Source organism: Sphaeramia orbicularis, chromosome 19, assembly GCF_902148855.1.
Source record: "Sphaeramia orbicularis chromosome 19, fSphaOr1.1, whole genome shotgun sequence".
NCBI classification, from domain to species: Eukaryota; Metazoa; Chordata; class Actinopteri; order Kurtiformes; family Apogonidae; genus Sphaeramia; species Sphaeramia orbicularis.
The window spans coordinates 29,191,191-29,209,629 of NC_043975.1; the positions used below are offsets into that span (position 1 = coordinate 29,191,191).

Sequence of the window (18,439 nt, forward strand, 5' to 3'; positions counted from 1 at the left end):
AATATATAAGTATTGGGACACATTGAATTAATGTTTTTTTTCTAACAGGAGGTGGGACTACAAAATAACAATAACAAATGACATAATATGATTAAATATTACAATAATATTAGTTTTTTTTAATCTTTAGGGTTTATTTTGTGTACAGTGTTTTGTTTTTTTTTTACTTCACTGAGAATTGTTTTTTTTCACTATCGTAGTAATGGTTATAAATGTTCTACCTCTAGATTTCTAAAATATTTGTCATGTTCTGACCATAAATAATGATAACTCTCCCTCAGAATGAAAAATCAGCCTTTACACTTAAAACAATTATCAATTTGACATTAATCATAACAATTATTGGCAATAAATGACATGAACATTTTTATCATTTAATCCTTTCAACTGGCTACCAGTTTAAGGTGTGATATGTTGCAATATTTCCATATAGTATAATGCAGAATAAATGTGTATGTACTATTAATAGTAATGATATTACTAACATGGTGACATTAATCTTATTGTGATTTAATTTTTTTTCTTTTAAAAGTAATAATAAATAAAGGCAAATCACCTACACTGAATAATATTCCACTAAAAGTAGAGCAATAGAGTAAAAACCTGTGCTCCATCACATGGAAAATCTGATTAATTCTTTCATTATTATCATTATTTGACTATTCTTGGTATTTTATTATATTTTGATACTTTTAGCATCTAAACTAGACTGTTTTTAAAGCCCTACATTAAAAACTAAAGGGTCTTTTGAACAATATTAGGACACACATATAGGATTATGACTCTAAATACACAGAAATACAAAGAATAGAACACATTTCTATTACCTTATTTTAGTGAGACCGTTAAAGTGTTAAATTGCCGTAAACGCTACAGGATATAGGATGTTACAGTACACATATACGGCTCATCTCTGCTGACCTGAGGTGTCCACACATTTCTCTGGACTCTCGAGGGAGGTGGGTTTTCTCTTGCCGATGTTCATAAGGTTGCTGAACATCAAACCTGCGCTGGATTTTTTCTTCACTGTGGGGGAAGTGTAAAAAGAAAAGAGCTCAAATGCCACGTCACTAGACCTATGTCAGACCACCGGTAAAAAAAAAAAAAACAATGACACGTTAAGGGGGTGACATACCATCTTTGTTTTCAGGCATTTCAGCATGACTGTCTGTGCTGCTGCCGCTCTCTGAGGCCACGGAGAACCTCTCGCTTAACTCTCCCTGTAAAGTCACACCAACATTTTAGGAACTTAAAAGGCATATAATTAAAAATAAAAATTATTGTGGGTGGGTGGGTGGGGGTAGGGGTGGATTATGGGAAGAAAAAAAAAGAAAAAAAGAGATGAGCATTGTTTGAAGCAATTTCTATGATTGTTATGAGAACACTATGGACCATGTGTGTATATGCAACATGTAACATTGATACTCAATAATTAAAATTAAAATTAAAATTGTTAAAATACTCCAATTGGAAAAATTAGGAGGTCTAGCTTTACCTAATTTGAAACAGTATTACTATGCAGCCCAAATGAGGTGTATTGTAAATTGGTGTTCCCCTGAGTATCAAGCCAAATGGAAATATTGATTTAAATTTAGACATTTCACAGCCTCAGGCTTGTTTAGGGTGTAAAGAACATACAGAATGTAAGGGAGATAATGTCATCATAAAAGAACAATTGAAAATAGGAATGTGATTATTAAGAAATATAATTTGGAAAATGATAGTAAGCTCCAGGTATGGCCTTCCCAGTCAGATAAATTCACCCCTGCTAAATCTGATAAGAGATTTCTGAGGTGGAGAGAAAAGGGAATAACAGCCATTTGTACACTCACTGAGGGGAAAACCTTTAAATCATTTGATAAAACAAAAAAAAAAAACATAATTTGAGGGATAAGGATCAGTATGGATATTTACAGGTAAAGCATTTTTTTGACAGAGATTAAAAGTAACTTATCAGAGGGCAGCGAACTAATTAAGGTCTTCACAGGAGCTTACAAACACACACCCACTAAGATTGCGTCTAAATCAGTGGTTCTTAACCTTGTTGGAGGTACTGAACCCCACCAGTCTCATATGCGCATTCACCGAACCCTTCTTTAGTGATGGCCAAGTGGGGCGTGACATCACGAATCATATGTAGGCCGTCAGGTCAACCCGGTTTTCGTTTCATCTCGCTCCGAACTATCCAACCACGCAATTTTGACATAAAAAAAGATAAGCATGTAGTGTATCAAAAAAAGTTCTCGTTGTACTCCTTCAGTATTTTGTGATCGTTGTTTTATTACGGCACTAGCTCGGCTTTAGCGTAATACGATTTCTCCATCCGCGACGGTGCGTCAGTCGTCACATGATTGTAACTGACCAGTGCAGTGACCGAAAAATGTAAACAAACGCTACACATGGCTGCCTCCGTGGTTAACAGGAAGTAGCAAAAGTCATAACGATGTGGAAAACACTCAAATAATTCATCGTCAGACGAGTGGAAGAGATTATAAACACTTCCGGATGTGTTGTAGTGCTATAAGCAACAACAATACACCGCGTATACTGGATATCAATCAGAGAAAGAGTCTCCGAAGCCGTTTGTTTACATACACGGACCTAGCCCGACACACACACCCGACTAATGAGTCGAGTGTGTGTCTTGACCTCCGCCGAACCCCTGAGACTGACTCACCGAACCCCTAGGGTTCGATCGAACCCAGGTTAAGAACCACTGGTCTAAATTATATCAGGGTCTACAAAAATGTAACGCTGTGAATTCATTTTACATTAAATCGAAATGGGAATCTGAATTGAATATTACTCTGTCTGAAAGTGAGTGGCATTCTATGTGCAAAACACAGCTAAAGCTCTAAAGGTTGGTGAGAATTTGGCTGGAAAACCTCATTCCCTTCTTTATTACACCAAATATTAAAAGCAAACAATTGGGAAAACAGCAGCAATGCTGGAGAGGATGTGGACACATGAATGCCAACCACTCGCATATCTTTTGGACATGTGTAAAAATGCAAATGTTTTGGAGCCATGTTGTTCAGACAATGGAGAATATTTTAAATTATAAAATTCCAATGGACCCCCAGACTATCTACCTTGGTCTAATACCTGATGACATAATTAAAAGAGAAGACACTTACTTAAAATTTTAATTCTTGCCTGCAAAAAGGTAGTCATGAGGAACTGGTTAAAAAGTGACCCTCTTCAACCACAACAATGGCTGGACATTACAGGGTGAGTCAGAAAAAACGCTCTTTCCAGTTAAAGAAATTGTACTGCTAAAACGGAAACACTGATTTTTCTTTTGACCATACAGTCATATTGATGTGGTTATTGAGCATGTCTGGTGATACAGTCATAGATTTATTGCATTGCATAAGAGAGAGAAGGTCCATTGTTTATTGGGCACTGAAATACCTGCCAACACAATGTATGCCACAGTGAACAAACTTGAAATTGACAACAATTACAGGAGTCGGGGCTTTGCTTTCACACTCAGGACATAGGCCTACATGACAGTGCCCAGGGAGTTTTCATCATGGCAAGACCACAGCGATTGCAGCTATTATTTCCTCATCGAGTTGTCTGTTTGGGTCAGGAGAGAGAGTGGCCACCTAGATCCCCAGACTTGACCCCCCTTGATTTTTTCTTGTGGGGTATCTTAAAAACCGTGTGTATCAGACTGTTCCACAAACTCTTCAGGAATTCCGAAATCGCATCACGGCTGAAATCCAAGCCCTACGACGAACAAGAATGGCGAGAAGAGCTGTGTTAGAGATGCGACAACGAGCACAGATTTGCATCAATCTGAATGGTAGCCAGGTTGAAGGTCGTGCCGGACGACTTCGTTGAGACAAAACATTTTGATGGCGAGTAAACATGCTGTGATGGTTGACAATTTCAATTTCATTCACGGTGGCATAAACTGTGTTGGCAGATATTTCGGTGCACAATAAACAATGGACATTCCCTCTGTTATGCTATGCCATAAATCATGATTCAATCGCCAGAAATGCTCAATAACCACATCAATATGACTGTATAATCAAAAGAAAAATAAGCATTTCCATTTCAGTGGTACAATTTCTTTAAATGAAAAGAGCGTTTTTTCTGACTCATCCTGTATAGAGGAAATATATACCATGGAAAAATTAACATTTCAACTGAGGATAAAGGTGGGAACTTTTAAGAGAAGATGGGAGAAACAGATCATATTCAAGGACAGAAATTCTTGATATCAGATTGAGTACGGAAAAGCAGTCGAATGTATAAGGAACAACATCCCCCTTGTTGTATTGTGTGTGTGTTTCCCTCTTTTTTTTTTTTTTTTTTTTTTGTTATATTTCGTGTTGTTACTGCTCTCTAAAAGTGATTTAAAACATTAAAATAGAGTATTAAAAAAAATTAAAATTAAAATTAAAACTAAAGGTTGGCCATTCAGTCTTGTGGCATTTAAGAATCTTTTTTCTCAAGCTATAGTTCACATGTTCAAATGTGTTATTTGCAGACAATCTGCATTTATTTATAAAAAAGGTCTGAATGAATTTACAGAAATCAGCAAAAACCTATTGAAACAACATCAATATGCTATAAACCACTGAATTATCAAAATGGCTTGTTTTATTTTTTTTATTTATTTTTTTTATCACTAATGACACGTTACTGGTAACTGTGACAAAGATCCTCCATTTGCAAAGACGTTTCAGTTTCACCAATGATCTGAAACCGTTCACTTCCTGTGTCCTAAGTGAGCATGCTCAGAAAGGTTGAGGCTGTTGTGTAGTGTGTACAGATATGAAAGTACATTAATGAGGTCTAAACACAGTAATAATAAACCAATATTGTGTTTCTTACTGGTATCTAACATAATTTTAATCATAAATACCAGATGCAGAGGCCAGATTGGGATGGTTCGTGCATGTGCAGAGGAGAGTTAGTGAATATAGTGGTAGAAGGATGATGAAGGTGGAGCTACCAGGAAGGAAGCAAAAACCATAGAAGAAGTAGTAGAGGGAGATGCTGTTTTATTTTCCCACTCACTTTTAACTCCTCTAGATACAATACAAGATCTTGCAAGATTTTGTAGCGGAGAAAAAAAAAAAGGTATTTTCTACTTTAGAAACAGAATTCTAAGGTCAGAATGTTGGTTAGATGTATGGGCTGTGGAAAATTAAACCAATATTTAGTAAATCACTAAAATGAACAGGATGTAGTTGTAGTCTCCTAAAAAGGGCAATCATGTGACACACAAATAGGAAAATGACTCTTTGCTTATATTAACTATGACTATTTTTGGTCATTTCCACATACATTACAAGACAGTGACAGTAACAGTTCCAGTGAGGACAGTGAGTCAACAATCTCAGGTCCAATGTGGTCTACAGGGTCTGTAAGGTCCACCTCTGCATGAACAGTGAGTGGACCTGCTTTGTTAGGTACCATGAAGTAATGGTACTAATGTAAGGAATGATGTTCAAAGGGAGAATGTGGATGTGGACAGGGGTCTGGATCACCTCTTATGATGTTCTAACGTTCCAAAGTACATGTTCCTTTCACCTTACATGTGTTTTTCTTGTATTTTTTTTAAATATACTTCTTGGATTTTTTTTTTTGCCACTTACGGGTAAGGAACCAACATGGTGACTTCATTAACCTTAATTTTTTCAAAGTGGCTACTGACACGATGCTGTGGCATGAAATATCAGTTTGTCTATTACCACAGAGTCAATCAACACCCTCGGGATTTAGCTCGATAGGTAACATTCAGGACTGCAACATAGAATAGTTGGGTTCAATTCCTGGTCAAAGCAGCATCCATAGCATAGCAACATTTTTTTCAGCAGATTTTCAAGAGGGCGGGGGTGTGGAGGCAGCAGGCAGGCACGACGCCAAGGGTACCAGTAGGTAAAATCCAACACTGATATAAATCAGCCACTGGGACAACGTTCAGAGTGCAGAATTCAGAGCACAGTACTCAACACACAGAACTGACACAGAACTGAGAAGTAACACAACACATTTCTGCATCTAATATGTAGCTCCGCCCACCTTCACCAGCCTCAATCTCACTGACAGCACAGAGCAAAGAACACCATAAACAACATACAGAGCATTTGCTACAATAATTCCTATTTCGATGGCCAAAAACCAAAACCTCCTATCTGCAAATTTTTAGATTTTGAGTTTTCACATTAAACGGTGAGAACAAAGATGACTCCACCTTTTCAGTCTATCTGCAAGATAATCCCGCCCCTTTCTTATGACATGGTCACCTGACAAAAACCTCCTAGCCCATACTATAATAACAGTAAATGTTTTTTTTGTTTGTTTCCTGAAAAAAGTGATTTTTTCAAATAGGAGGTTTTGTATTCTGGCCATTACTATATACTATCAGTAATTTGTCATTTCTTTCATCATTTGCCACAGTACTGTGGTAGTAAAATGTACAAAAGAATGCATTGAAGTATATGCCATATATCACCACAGTACTGTGGCAACAAGAGGATAATGCGTTCATGGAACAGAATCTGTGATTGGCTCTAGTACAAATGCTAACATTTGATTGGTCTGTGGCAATAGACAAACCCATATTTTGTGCCACAGTATTGTGGCAGCAGTCATTGCCTTTTTTTTTTTTTACACGATAATAAAAAGTTAGAAAAAACTCACAAGTCTTGTTACGTCCTCCAATAACACACAAAGGGTGAAATTTTGAATTTCAGAGTATTTCTATGAGTGCCTATAAAGGGTTAATATTGTGTGATTGATTCAAAGCATGTAAAACCGTGGCTGATACATTAATTGTTCTGTCATCTGTTGATTTTGTACGGGTCTGTGGTGTGATATTCTTTATTTTACTTTATATCAGTGGTTCCCAACCTTTTCTGTCTCCTGACCCCATTTTAACATCACAAATTTCTAGCGACCCCAGACATTAAAAACGGAGACTTTTTTTTTTTGCTAAAGTTAATTTGTTTTTGATCATGTAATAATTTGCTATAATATGTTGCAAATAAATGTTAATTGTACACGAAATTTAGGTTATATGATGTAAATTTTTATTAGTAAGTTTTAAATTTTTTTTTTTTCATCAATTACTAGAAATTTCAGGTGACCCCATTTGAATTCCAGGTGATCCTACATGGGGTCCCGACCCTAAGGTTAAAAAACACTGCATTAACTGCTCCCAACCCCCCTTTTTAAGTTGTGTGGTACAGTCTGTTCTTTCTCAAACTGATCAAATCTTGCACCACAAACATCTGAAACCAGTGTTCAAGGGGTTGAACTGAAATGAGGAGGAAAGAGGGTCTTATTTAGAGGCTCACCTGGGGTGTACATCCACCAGCAGCACCGAAGTTTACATTGTAATAATGTTGATCCTTTTACAGGGAAACCTTGCCACTTTAGTAAGTTTTTTTTTTTTGTCTATTTTTGATCAATTACTAGAAATTTCAGGCGACCCCATTTGAATTCCAGGCGACCCCACGTGGGGTCCTGACCCCAAGGTTGAAAGACACTGCTTTATACTGTATTTGTTGTTAAACACAGGTCGTTTACACAGTTTTCTGGCGCTATAAGCCTTATATTAAAAAAGCACTAAGGCTACAAACATCCTTTTATGTGAGTCTCATTGAATCAAAATATATTTTATAATGAAGCGTACCTTGGTGCAGATGAGCCTCGGGGAGTCAGAGACAGGGTGCTGGGTCTCACAGTTTTCTGCTGGTTTCGGACTGATCTCCTGAATCACCTAATGAACACGAGATGTAATGACTGGCATCGTATTCATATTTGACACATTAAACCCATTGGGAACACTTTACTTGAAGGTCTAGTTTATAATGCATTAAGCGCACATTCATAAGACATTATAATGCATTATAAATGCATTTATAAGTCATTACAACAGTTTATGATCATGTACAACAACTTATACCAAGGTTATTAAAGTATTATAAGTGTAGGCATAATGTATTATAAATTCTGCTTTCATAATGTTTTATACATCCATACCAAAGCAGTGTGAAGGAATTTATTTTTTTAGGTGGGGAACTTTTTTTAGGTTTTGTCACTGGTCCCTATACCCATCTATTTTAGGGATTTCATATTTATTTAAAAAAAAAACAAAAAAAAAAAAAAAGTATGTGTTTGAATTAAAGATTTAGAGCTGCCACATTTTTTTTTAATTTATGTACAAAGCAACATGTAACACTTCTATTTACTGTCTCTGTTCTTTTAATGTGTTGTTTTTGCAAAATAAAGAGTTATTAAGAACACTTTGATGTATAATAGTGACATTGCACTTTACTAACTTATTTCGTTATTTATTCAGTTTCTTTGCTCTATTTATTATTATTGTGACTTCAATTTTTTTTTTTTTTTTTTGTATGTTCTTATTCTGGTTTTTATCCCGGATTGTTTTTATCTTTTCTGGTTTTTATTGTGTTTTATTGTATCTTGTTTTTATTTATTTGATCTTACATATTTTATTTACTTATCCATGCTGCTATACCGAAGAATGGTGGAACACAGCACTTTTTGTCCTGTCTGTAAGTGTGATCAAGTGCCTGTCTTGCATGTTTCATGTATGTGTTGTTGTAATGCCAAGGCAATCACCTAGACTGCAAAACAAATCTACCTACGGGTATAAATAAAGTAACCTTGACCTTGATAATTTTTGACTTACACTTTACTTAGAGCCCGCAGATACTGCTCATACTTGTGTTATAATATCATACAATTGCTAAGAAAGTGTTGTCACTTTACTAAAAGCTCTTAAAGTCCTCCTGTAACTTATTATTGATGTTTCTAAGGCATTATTCAGTTTCAGAAACTACATGTCAGAGCAATTCTGTGTCTTTATAACTGGCTGGCGTTATGATGGTTATAATGTGTTGCGTAACCCAGGACGTGAGATTCTTCCTACAAACACTTGTCACTTTGGTATGGATGTATAAAACATTATGAAAGCTGAATTTATAATACATTAGGCCTACACTTATAATACTTTATTAACCTTGGTATAAGTTGTTTTACATGATCATAAACAGTTGTAATGACTTTTATAATGCATTATAAATGCATTATAATGTCTTATGAACATGTGCTTAATGCATTATAAACTAGACCTTCAAGTAAAGTGTTACCAATCCATTTTTACTAAAGTGATTTTTCTGCACCTTCAGCCACTGCTCTGTCTGCTCTTTGCTCTGCAGTCCCAACACGATCGCCTCCCCTCCGACGGGAATGATCTTCAGCTTGTGTTCTTTCCTCTTCAGCTGCTTCTCCTTGTAGACCACGCTGCAGCCCAAGAGACTCACATCCAGCAAAGGCGTCTGTTCCTTTGAGCTCTTATAGCACTGAAACAAGCACAGACAGCGGATCAGAATATTTCAGTGAGAGAGATCAGCAGTAGTTCTGTGCATAAATTTTATTTCATTTTTTTATTTGTGTATTTGTCTCAAACTTTGAAGTAAAAAAATAACTAAAAAAACAATAAAAGCATAAAATCATTTACATACGCACCCATCAATGGTCATTAATCACAGAAAAAGTTACGAAATACAATAAATGTAACATAAATGTACATGTGAATCAACTCATAAACACATTTTGAGAGTGGAATCTTCTGCTGTATTTGTTTACAGGTTGATTTATTTATTTTGGAATGCTTCCATTTGAAAACAACAGACTAAATCTGAGCTAAATATGAAGACTGAAATACATTTTAAGGCTTCTACATGTTCTTTCCTATGTTGTGTTAGATTAGTGTGAGGAGAACATCAGCAGACTTTCTGAAACTACAATAAAATAATAAAACTTGTAAAGTCACACATGCCACTTTATTTCATTGTGACTTTAACTCTATTGTTGCTGCACACTGTGAATTTTGTACATATTAACCCATAAAAGACCCAGAACTACTTTTGTGTCAGTACCCAAATCATTTTTTTTTTTCTATATTTAACCTTTCTTAAGTAATTTATCACCATTTATTATTATTTTATCCTCTGTATTTTGTATTTTTTCAGTGAATTTAATTTTCCTATATTTCATTCACTGATCATGTAGATGTTCATAAAAGCCCACAGTAAAGTTGAGGGTTATTATATCAAAACAGAGAAAACTGAAAGAAACATGACTTTTTCAGTAAAATATATCAATAACTGAATATAAACCCAGTGTTTCCATCTGCTTTCATTGATCCAACTCCATGGGTTTTACTGGTGAATCAATGCTGTAGAAGATGGTCATATCTGACCATGAAATGATGACAAACTGTATTTTACATGAATTATTTCAATGTATTAATAGGTTTAGTGGCCCAGAAGTTATTAAACATTTTAGATCAGTAAATGGTTTTGGTCACTGGTGGCTGACCTTAAATGTTTAATACCTATTGATCCACTATTTCACAGGTGTCAAACATGCGGCCCGGGGGGCCAAATCCGACCCTCCAAATGGTCCAGTCTGGCCCTTGGGATGGATTTGTGAAATGCAAAAATAGATATTAAGGAATTAACAATTATTTTAGTTCAGGTTCCACATTCAGACCAATTCAATCTCCAGTGGGTCAGAGTCAAATACTATCATAATAATCTATAAATACTCACAACTCCACATTTTTCTCTTTGTAATTGTAATATTTTCATGTATTCACACTAAAACAAAGTATAATTTCACAAAAAAAATGTGAATCATCTGAACAAATGTGAAGAACCTGAAATGTCTAAAAAAATAAGTGCAATTTTACCAATATTCTGCCTGATACCAAATGTTGTGTGTATTTGTAGATCCACTGTGATCTGTACGTTATAATGAACATGTGGAAATGATAAACTGAGGCAGAATATTGTTAAAATTACACTTATTCTTTCAGTTTGTTAAAGTTATTCCCATTGTTTGAAAGGACAGTTTGTGGATGTAAACATTTTCATTGTTTAATTTTACTTTTTTCACTGTAAAACATAGAGAAAAATTTGGAGTTGGCATTATTTATATTATTATGTATTATGTTATTTTTACTGGTTCGGCCCACTGCAGATGAAATTTAGCTGATTGTGGCCCCTGAACTAAAATGAATTTGGCACTCCTGGACTAATTCTATCAATACATGTAAATAATTGGTGTAAAATGCAGTTTGTCATTTTTTCATGGTCATCAGATATGACTCATTTGGACATTCAGAGGCTCTGTAGTTACCATGGAAACACTGTCATCTTCTACAACATTGATTCCCCATTAAAACCCATGGAGTTGGATCAATGACAGTGGATGGGTATTGATATTTTGCTGAAAAAGTCACTTTTTCTTCAGTTTTCTCTGTTTCTGATAAAATAACCCTCAACTTTAATCTGAGCTTTTATGAACACCTACATCAGGGGTGTCAAACATGCGGCCCGGGGGCCAAATCTGGCCCGCCAAAGGGTCCAATCCGGCCCGTGGGATGAATTTGTGAAATGCAAAAAATTACACTGAAAATATTAACAATCAAGGATGTTAAAATATTTTTAGGTCAATTAATTCTAAAGTGGATCAGACCAGTAAAATACTATCACAATAAACTATTAATCATGAAAACTGCAAATTTGTCTCTTTGTTTTAGTGTAAAAATTGTAAAATTACACAAAAATGTTCACATTTACAGACTAGTGTTTTACAAAAAAAGTGAATATCTGAAATGTCTGAAGAGAAGTATGTGGAATTTTAATAATATTCTCCCTGTTATTTAATATTTTGTGTATTTGTAGATCCACTGTGATCTCTAAGTTGTGATTCACATGTATAAATGATAAACTAAGATGTAATATTGTTAACAGTGCACCTGTTTTACTAAAGAACTTTCAGGTTGTTCGTATTTGTTCATGTTATGTTCAAGTATGATTCGTAGATGTAAACATTTTAATTACGGAATTTTAAGTGTATTTTTGCGTGTATTGCAGGATATTTAAGCATATTTAAGTGTATTTTTGCGTGTATTGTAGGATATTTAAGCATATTTAAGTGTATTTTTTATTTTACGGAATTTACTTTATTCACTCAAAAGTTCTTATCCTATTATTTATATTACTTTACTGGTCCGGCATACTTTATATTATATTAGGCTGGATGTGGCCCCTGAACTAAAATGAGTTTGACACCCCTGATCTACATGATCACTGAATTAAAAATAGGAAAACATCTGATTTACACTGAAAAAAACACAAAATACAGAGGATAATATTATAATAAATGGTGATAAATCACTTAAGAATAGTTAAATTTAGAAAAAAAAATGAATTTGGGAACTGCCACAAAACTAGCACTGGGTCTTTCTTGGTTCAGACTTCCCCTTCAGTCTTATACCCACCAGCAGGCGATGATCTTTTATAAGACACAGTTGTTTAGCCCACTGGCCCAGCCACTTCTTCCTCCACAGAAAAGCACAGATCCTGGTGTCCTTCATCAGCTCTATGGACGCCTCTGCTGACGGCCACTGGTGCTGAGCAGACGGACACTTTCCTCTGGTCACTTCCTCCTCATCATAGGACTCGTATGAACTGCTGACCGCTTCGCCATCATCTAAGAAACAAAAATCAGAAACTGAGATGTGAAGTTAAAAAAAAATAAATAAATAAATAAATAAATAAATCAGAAGGCATGAGTAGTAGAAGCATGTTGGATGATGAACAGTGGGATGATTTTAACCCTTAAAGACCCAAACATCCACTGGTGACCAAAACCATCTACTGATCTTAAATGTTTCATACCTGTTGATCCACTAATCCTATCAATACATGTAAATAATTGGTGTAAAATACAGTTTGTCATCTTTTCATGGTCATCAGATATGACCCATTTGGACATTCAGAGGCTCCATAGTTGCCATGGAAACACCGTCATCTTCTACAACGTTGATTCACCAGTAAAACCAATGGAGTTGGATCAATGACAGTGGATGGACACACTTGGTTTATGTTCAATTAATGATATATTTTGTTGAAAGTCACATTTTCTTCATTTTCCTGTTTCTGATATAATGACAATTAACTTTAATATGAGGTTTTATGAACATCTACATGATCAGTGAATTCAATGTAGGAAAATACCTGATTTTCACTGAAAAAACATAAAATCCAGAGGATAATATTATAATAAATGGTGATAAATCACTTAAGAAAGGTTAAATATATACAAAAATTCATTGGGGAACTGCCACAAAAGTAGCACTGGGTCTTTATGGATTAAGGAATTTTTAAAGTAGTATATAAAATGATAAAAGGAAGAGAAATAGTAGCATTAAGAATTATTAATTACTGCCAGTGGAGTCTTGGTTAACTTTTAACATCATGTAAATATTATGTGTCCAATGATCAACAACACAGTCAAATGACTGATTTATCCATTAACTCCATTATAACTGAGTATTGGCATTTATTTAAAATACGACTTTTTCTTCAGTTTTCTCTGTTTCTGATACAATCATGCATGAATTTACACTGAGCTTTTATGAACATCTACATGGTCAGTGATTTAAATATAGGAATAAACATAATTTTCACTGAAAAAACACAAAATAAAGAGGATAATATAATAATAAATTATGATAAATCATTTTAATAGAGAGAAAAATTCATTTTGGAACTGTTATAATAGTAGCACTGGGTCTTTATGGGTTAAGCAGCAGATAATGTAATAATGTAAATGCATGATGGCAGAAACTGATGATTTTCTTCTTTAAATTAGTAAGTAAGTAAATAAAGATTATTTATAAAGCGCTTTTCACAGATAAAAATCATAAAATGCTGTACATAAAATGTGTGCAATAAAACAACGTAAGAATAATTTAATAAAATAAATAAAAAAGGATTAAATCGAGCTTTTTCTCAGACACAGACACTGATGGAATGAGAAATACAACCCAAGATGTCATAAAAATAAAAAATAAGCTGAGGAAATTAATTCTGGACACAACCTGTTGTTTGTTTTCTTTCCATGCAAACGTCTGATAATACATGCTTTGTAGTGGGAACATGCTGAACGGCCCATGCACATTCTGTCGTATGCCTCAAATGCATGCCATACACAAACACACACGTCCAGTGATAGAGAGGTAGCTACCCCTGGTGATAACAGCATAGACCACACTGTCAGAGCTCTGCTCTCGCATCCAGGGCCCTGAGAAGAGGCCAAAACAGTCCAGATCTATCCAACATCAGGTGAAAGCCCAGAGGAGAGGAAGAAAAGTGGAGAGGAGGAGGAGGAGGGAAGTCACAAGATACAGGAAGAAAGTTCACTGAAAATGTAGGAAGGATTCATCTGTGCAAAAGTGTTGAAATGTCATTCCACAAAGCACTTTATGTGTAATCATGATTATAATTCTTGCATACTTCGAACAAACCAGACTACATAAGCAGTATAAGCACCATGTGGGAAACTCAGTCAACAAATAGTTCTAAGCACCTTATGCACTTTGACTACACCTACCTGTCAAATCAACTTAGATCACTTTAAATTAGGGATGCATATTATCGATTAATCCATTAATGATTAGTTGGTTGACCTTATCGATCGAGTAACAATTAACTGATAAGCGGTGATTTTCCTGAGAAGCTGAATTTCACTTTAGATAAGGTCTATAAGAATAAAAACTACATATTGTTTATATACTTCATGAAAAAACGATGTCATATTCCTTAATGACTGATTTATTGTACCATTAGATACAGCACAGGCAATGATGTTTATGGAGTAGAACTAAAGAAATTCTGCAGAGAAATAAAAGAAAATAATTGGATCTGAAAAGGGGCAGTTTAGAAGAAATTCAGCGGAGATAAAATGTGTAAATACTGTACATTGACAATACATTTTTTTTCTACAGATTTTTACATTAGAAGTCTTTTATTTACGGTATTGTACAGGATTTTTGTTTGTTTTTTTTAGAGTAAGATCTTTAGCAAGGTTTTTAGAGTACATACTACCCATCTATCTATCTATCTATCTCTATCTATCTATCTATCTATCTATCTATCTATCTATCTATCTATCTATCTATCTATCTATCTATCTATCTATCTATCTATCTATCTATCTATCTATCTATCTATCTATCTATCTATCTATCTATCTATCTATCTATCTATCTATCAAAACAGAAGTGGAACTCACTCCTTATAAACATTAGAGACTCTTCCACCCTGACTATCATTAAAAAGAAACTGAAAACATGGCCGAAAGCAAACCAAACCTGTGATCCCTGACCTCTTGACATTATTAAATTTTGAAATTTTTGTTTTGTTATTGAATTTGTCTGTCACATGTTGAAATGTTGCATTTTAGAATGTGTTATGTATTATCTCTCTCTTGAGTCATGCACTGCTTAAGTGTGTTTTAATGTGCTTATAATAATAACAATAATAATAATAATAATAATAATAATAATAATGTGCTGCTAGCTTATTGCTAACTCTGACTCAACATAAAAGTTGTACATGGTCGCTGTTAAATAAAATAATAAAACTAAACTAATCCTCAACCAGTCATGTGTTATTAAAGAATACGCATGAGGTGTAAGCCTGAAAACCTCATTAACCTTTAGAAACTTACAATAACTTGCTAAACTTAAAGTATTATTCATTCGCTAAAACAAAGATAGCCAGACGAGGGTATGAAACATTATTAGCAAAGCCTTTGCATCATAACATCAGACGTATAGGTCTAATTGTCATTTCTCTTTATAGAATGTGGTCATGATCTGCGTCATGTTTCTAAGCATTGTGCATCTATGTGTAGCAGCACTTTCACCTTTTACACCTCATTGGTTTGCATCAGAAAATATACATGTGAGAAATAGACACGTGTGGTTCCCAGTAGTTCCCAATAGTTGAGGTTTTTAAGGTTTTGATGCAACAATCGGTCATATTGTGCATATCCTGTCTCTTCAGTGTTGTAATTATGAGATTAAAGGAATTTGGAGACTCTTATCAGAGCAGTTGAAGGGGTTAAAGAAGAGGTTTTACCGTTAGCGGTTTCTTCATAGGGCTGGGCTTCCTCATAGTAACTCTCTGAGGTGTCGATAAAGGCCGGAGTGGAACTGGAGCTGGCAGGTAAGGGGAACGGCTCCCGGCCCACCACACCCTGGACAACAAGACAGGAACCACAAAGAACACTTAGAAAAAATGGATGAAGAGTTTACTTCTGTTACCCCTTTCATGCATGAATTATGAGAACCTTAATCAAGATTGTTTTTTTTTCCTGAGTGTTTTTATTCCTCTTTAGGCATGAAAAAAACAATGTGGATTTTTTTTTTTTTTTTTTTTTTTTTTTAATGAACCTATTTTTTCATGGGATTTACAAAACGTCCACCCAGCTGAACACCATGCGTTTCATTTTGAAGCTCAGGAACATACATTTACTGACATACGGTGTGAAAACTATGAAAATAACAGCATTTTTACCCTCCTGAGACCCAGCAATGCATTTTTGTCTTCTGTAGGGGAATAAGTTTGACAGTTTTACTTGCTGCCCATTGCAAAGAAACATTCCATTAAAAATAAATAAATAAATAAAAATAAATTTAAAAAATGTATCTGAAAAAAAAAAAAAAAAAACCTGTGCATTATGCGGTTTCCAATCAAGACAATTGTTTACGGAAAAAAGCTAAAATTTTCATTTTCCTGGGTCTCAGGAGGGTTAATGCTGCTAATCTGTTTTCTCACATTTTAATGCTAGTTATTACTCACTAAGACAATATGCAAAAAAAAAAAAACCTCTGTTAATTACAGTCTAATACCAATTAGTAACTGATTTAGATAAAAGAACAGGAGAGTTACAGGAATGTCAGTGTATGGATGGTGCATAAGTGTCCACTGCGTTGGCTGATATGGAACTAAAACAACAAACCCATGAATATACAAGAGAAAATCTATAGAATACTGTCCACTGTAGTGACCACTATGTATAAAAGGTTAACTGTGATGAATGACATCTACTGTTCAGGGACTCATAAAACATTATATACAATTAAACTTTTTTTTTTTCCCCACAGATGTAATAATTTATGGCCGAACAGAAATAGTACATGAAACATCACTAGCAGACAGCATGACTACGTAAAAAAGTAACAAAAAAAAAAAGTATATTTTTACAGCACCTTTCACAGATGCAAACCACAAAGTGCTTTACTAAAATAAAAGTAGTGTGGGTAGAGGACATTTAAGAGCCCACTGAAGATCGTGGGGGTGTATTGGAAAGTCATGGTTTCACTGTGTCACCTTGTGTTCTAAAACAAGTACAAGGAAAACCCCCCCCCCCCCCCCCCCCCCAGCGTTAGAAAACCTGCAAATTACAAGCAAAGCCCTTACATAATGTTCATTACCTCCAACGTCTACCCCTTCAAAACATGTTTCTGTATATAGTTCTGAACCATATTTGACGTGCACCAGCTACAGCATTCAAAAATTTATCACCATTGTACATTTTTAATACATTATTTTTTCTTCATTTTAGGGTCACTTAAGTAAAAGTCATGAAATTTAGTATGTTATTGCTATCAAATGCAAAATCAAGCCATGCTGTCTTAATCACTTGAAATAAATTAATGGAGGTTTTATTAAAACTGATTAAAAAAAATAAAGTGCAATAGTCAAAACCTTATTTTAACCCTTTCATGCACAGAGGTCACTACAGTGGACAGCTATTCTCCAGCTGTTCTCTTGTATATTCATGGGTTTTATTGTTTTAGTTCCATATCAGCCAACACAGTGGACACTTATGCACCATCCCATACAGTGCATTTCATACCGTTACTGTAACTCTGCTGTTCTTGATAAACCTGATCTGCAGCGACATGTTTTAGTGTAAATCAACAAACAAAACAGGTTTGTTTTTTTTTTTGCATATTATCTCCATGAAATGAATAATAACTTGTATTAGAGTATGTTAAAATGTGGGAAAACATCTGATTGCAGCATTAAAAAATGTTTTTATTGCATACTTTCCATATCACTTTCTGATATTAGGTTTTAAATACATGTTTCTTTGCTTGAAACATTAATGCATTGGGTCCCGGCTGAGTGGAGACAGTTTTGTAAACTCCTTAAAAAAAAAAAAAAAAAACTAAATCATATGCTTTTTTTTCATGCCTAAAGAACATAAAAACGCACAAATATTGTGACCAAGGTTTTCATAATTGCATGAAAGGGTTAATAAACTGTTCAGAAGATAATACCTCATCCTCATCAACCAGGCCTGCTATTATTCTTGGCAGATTTCTGTTTTGTCAAGCAGTGAAATCAAGTACAGGAGTTGGACAAAATAATGGAAACACCTTAAAAAACTAGAAGCACTCGGAGAGCGCAGACCTCCGCCAAGGCTGATCAGTGGCCCCCCCCGTGGGCCCCCCCACGCCAAGGAGGTTATGTTTTTGCCAGGGTTTGTTTGTCTGTCTGTTTGTTTGTTTGTC

General features: G+C 34.8%; 1 protein-coding gene across 1 annotated transcript in view; it reads right to left on the reverse strand.

The window, feature by feature from the left end:
* The window catches only part of afap1l2 (actin filament associated protein 1-like 2), a 147,022-nt gene that overhangs the window by 32,970 nt on the left and 95,613 nt on the right, over nucleotides 1–18,439 (reverse strand). Inside the window, 6 exon segments of the mRNA XM_030163228.1 lie at nucleotides 922–1,026; nucleotides 1,136–1,220; nucleotides 7,661–7,747; nucleotides 9,177–9,356; nucleotides 12,347–12,558; nucleotides 15,996–16,113. Coding sequence (XP_030019088.1) covers nucleotides 922–1,026; nucleotides 1,136–1,220; nucleotides 7,661–7,747; nucleotides 9,177–9,356; nucleotides 12,347–12,558; nucleotides 15,996–16,113 — 787 coding nt within the window.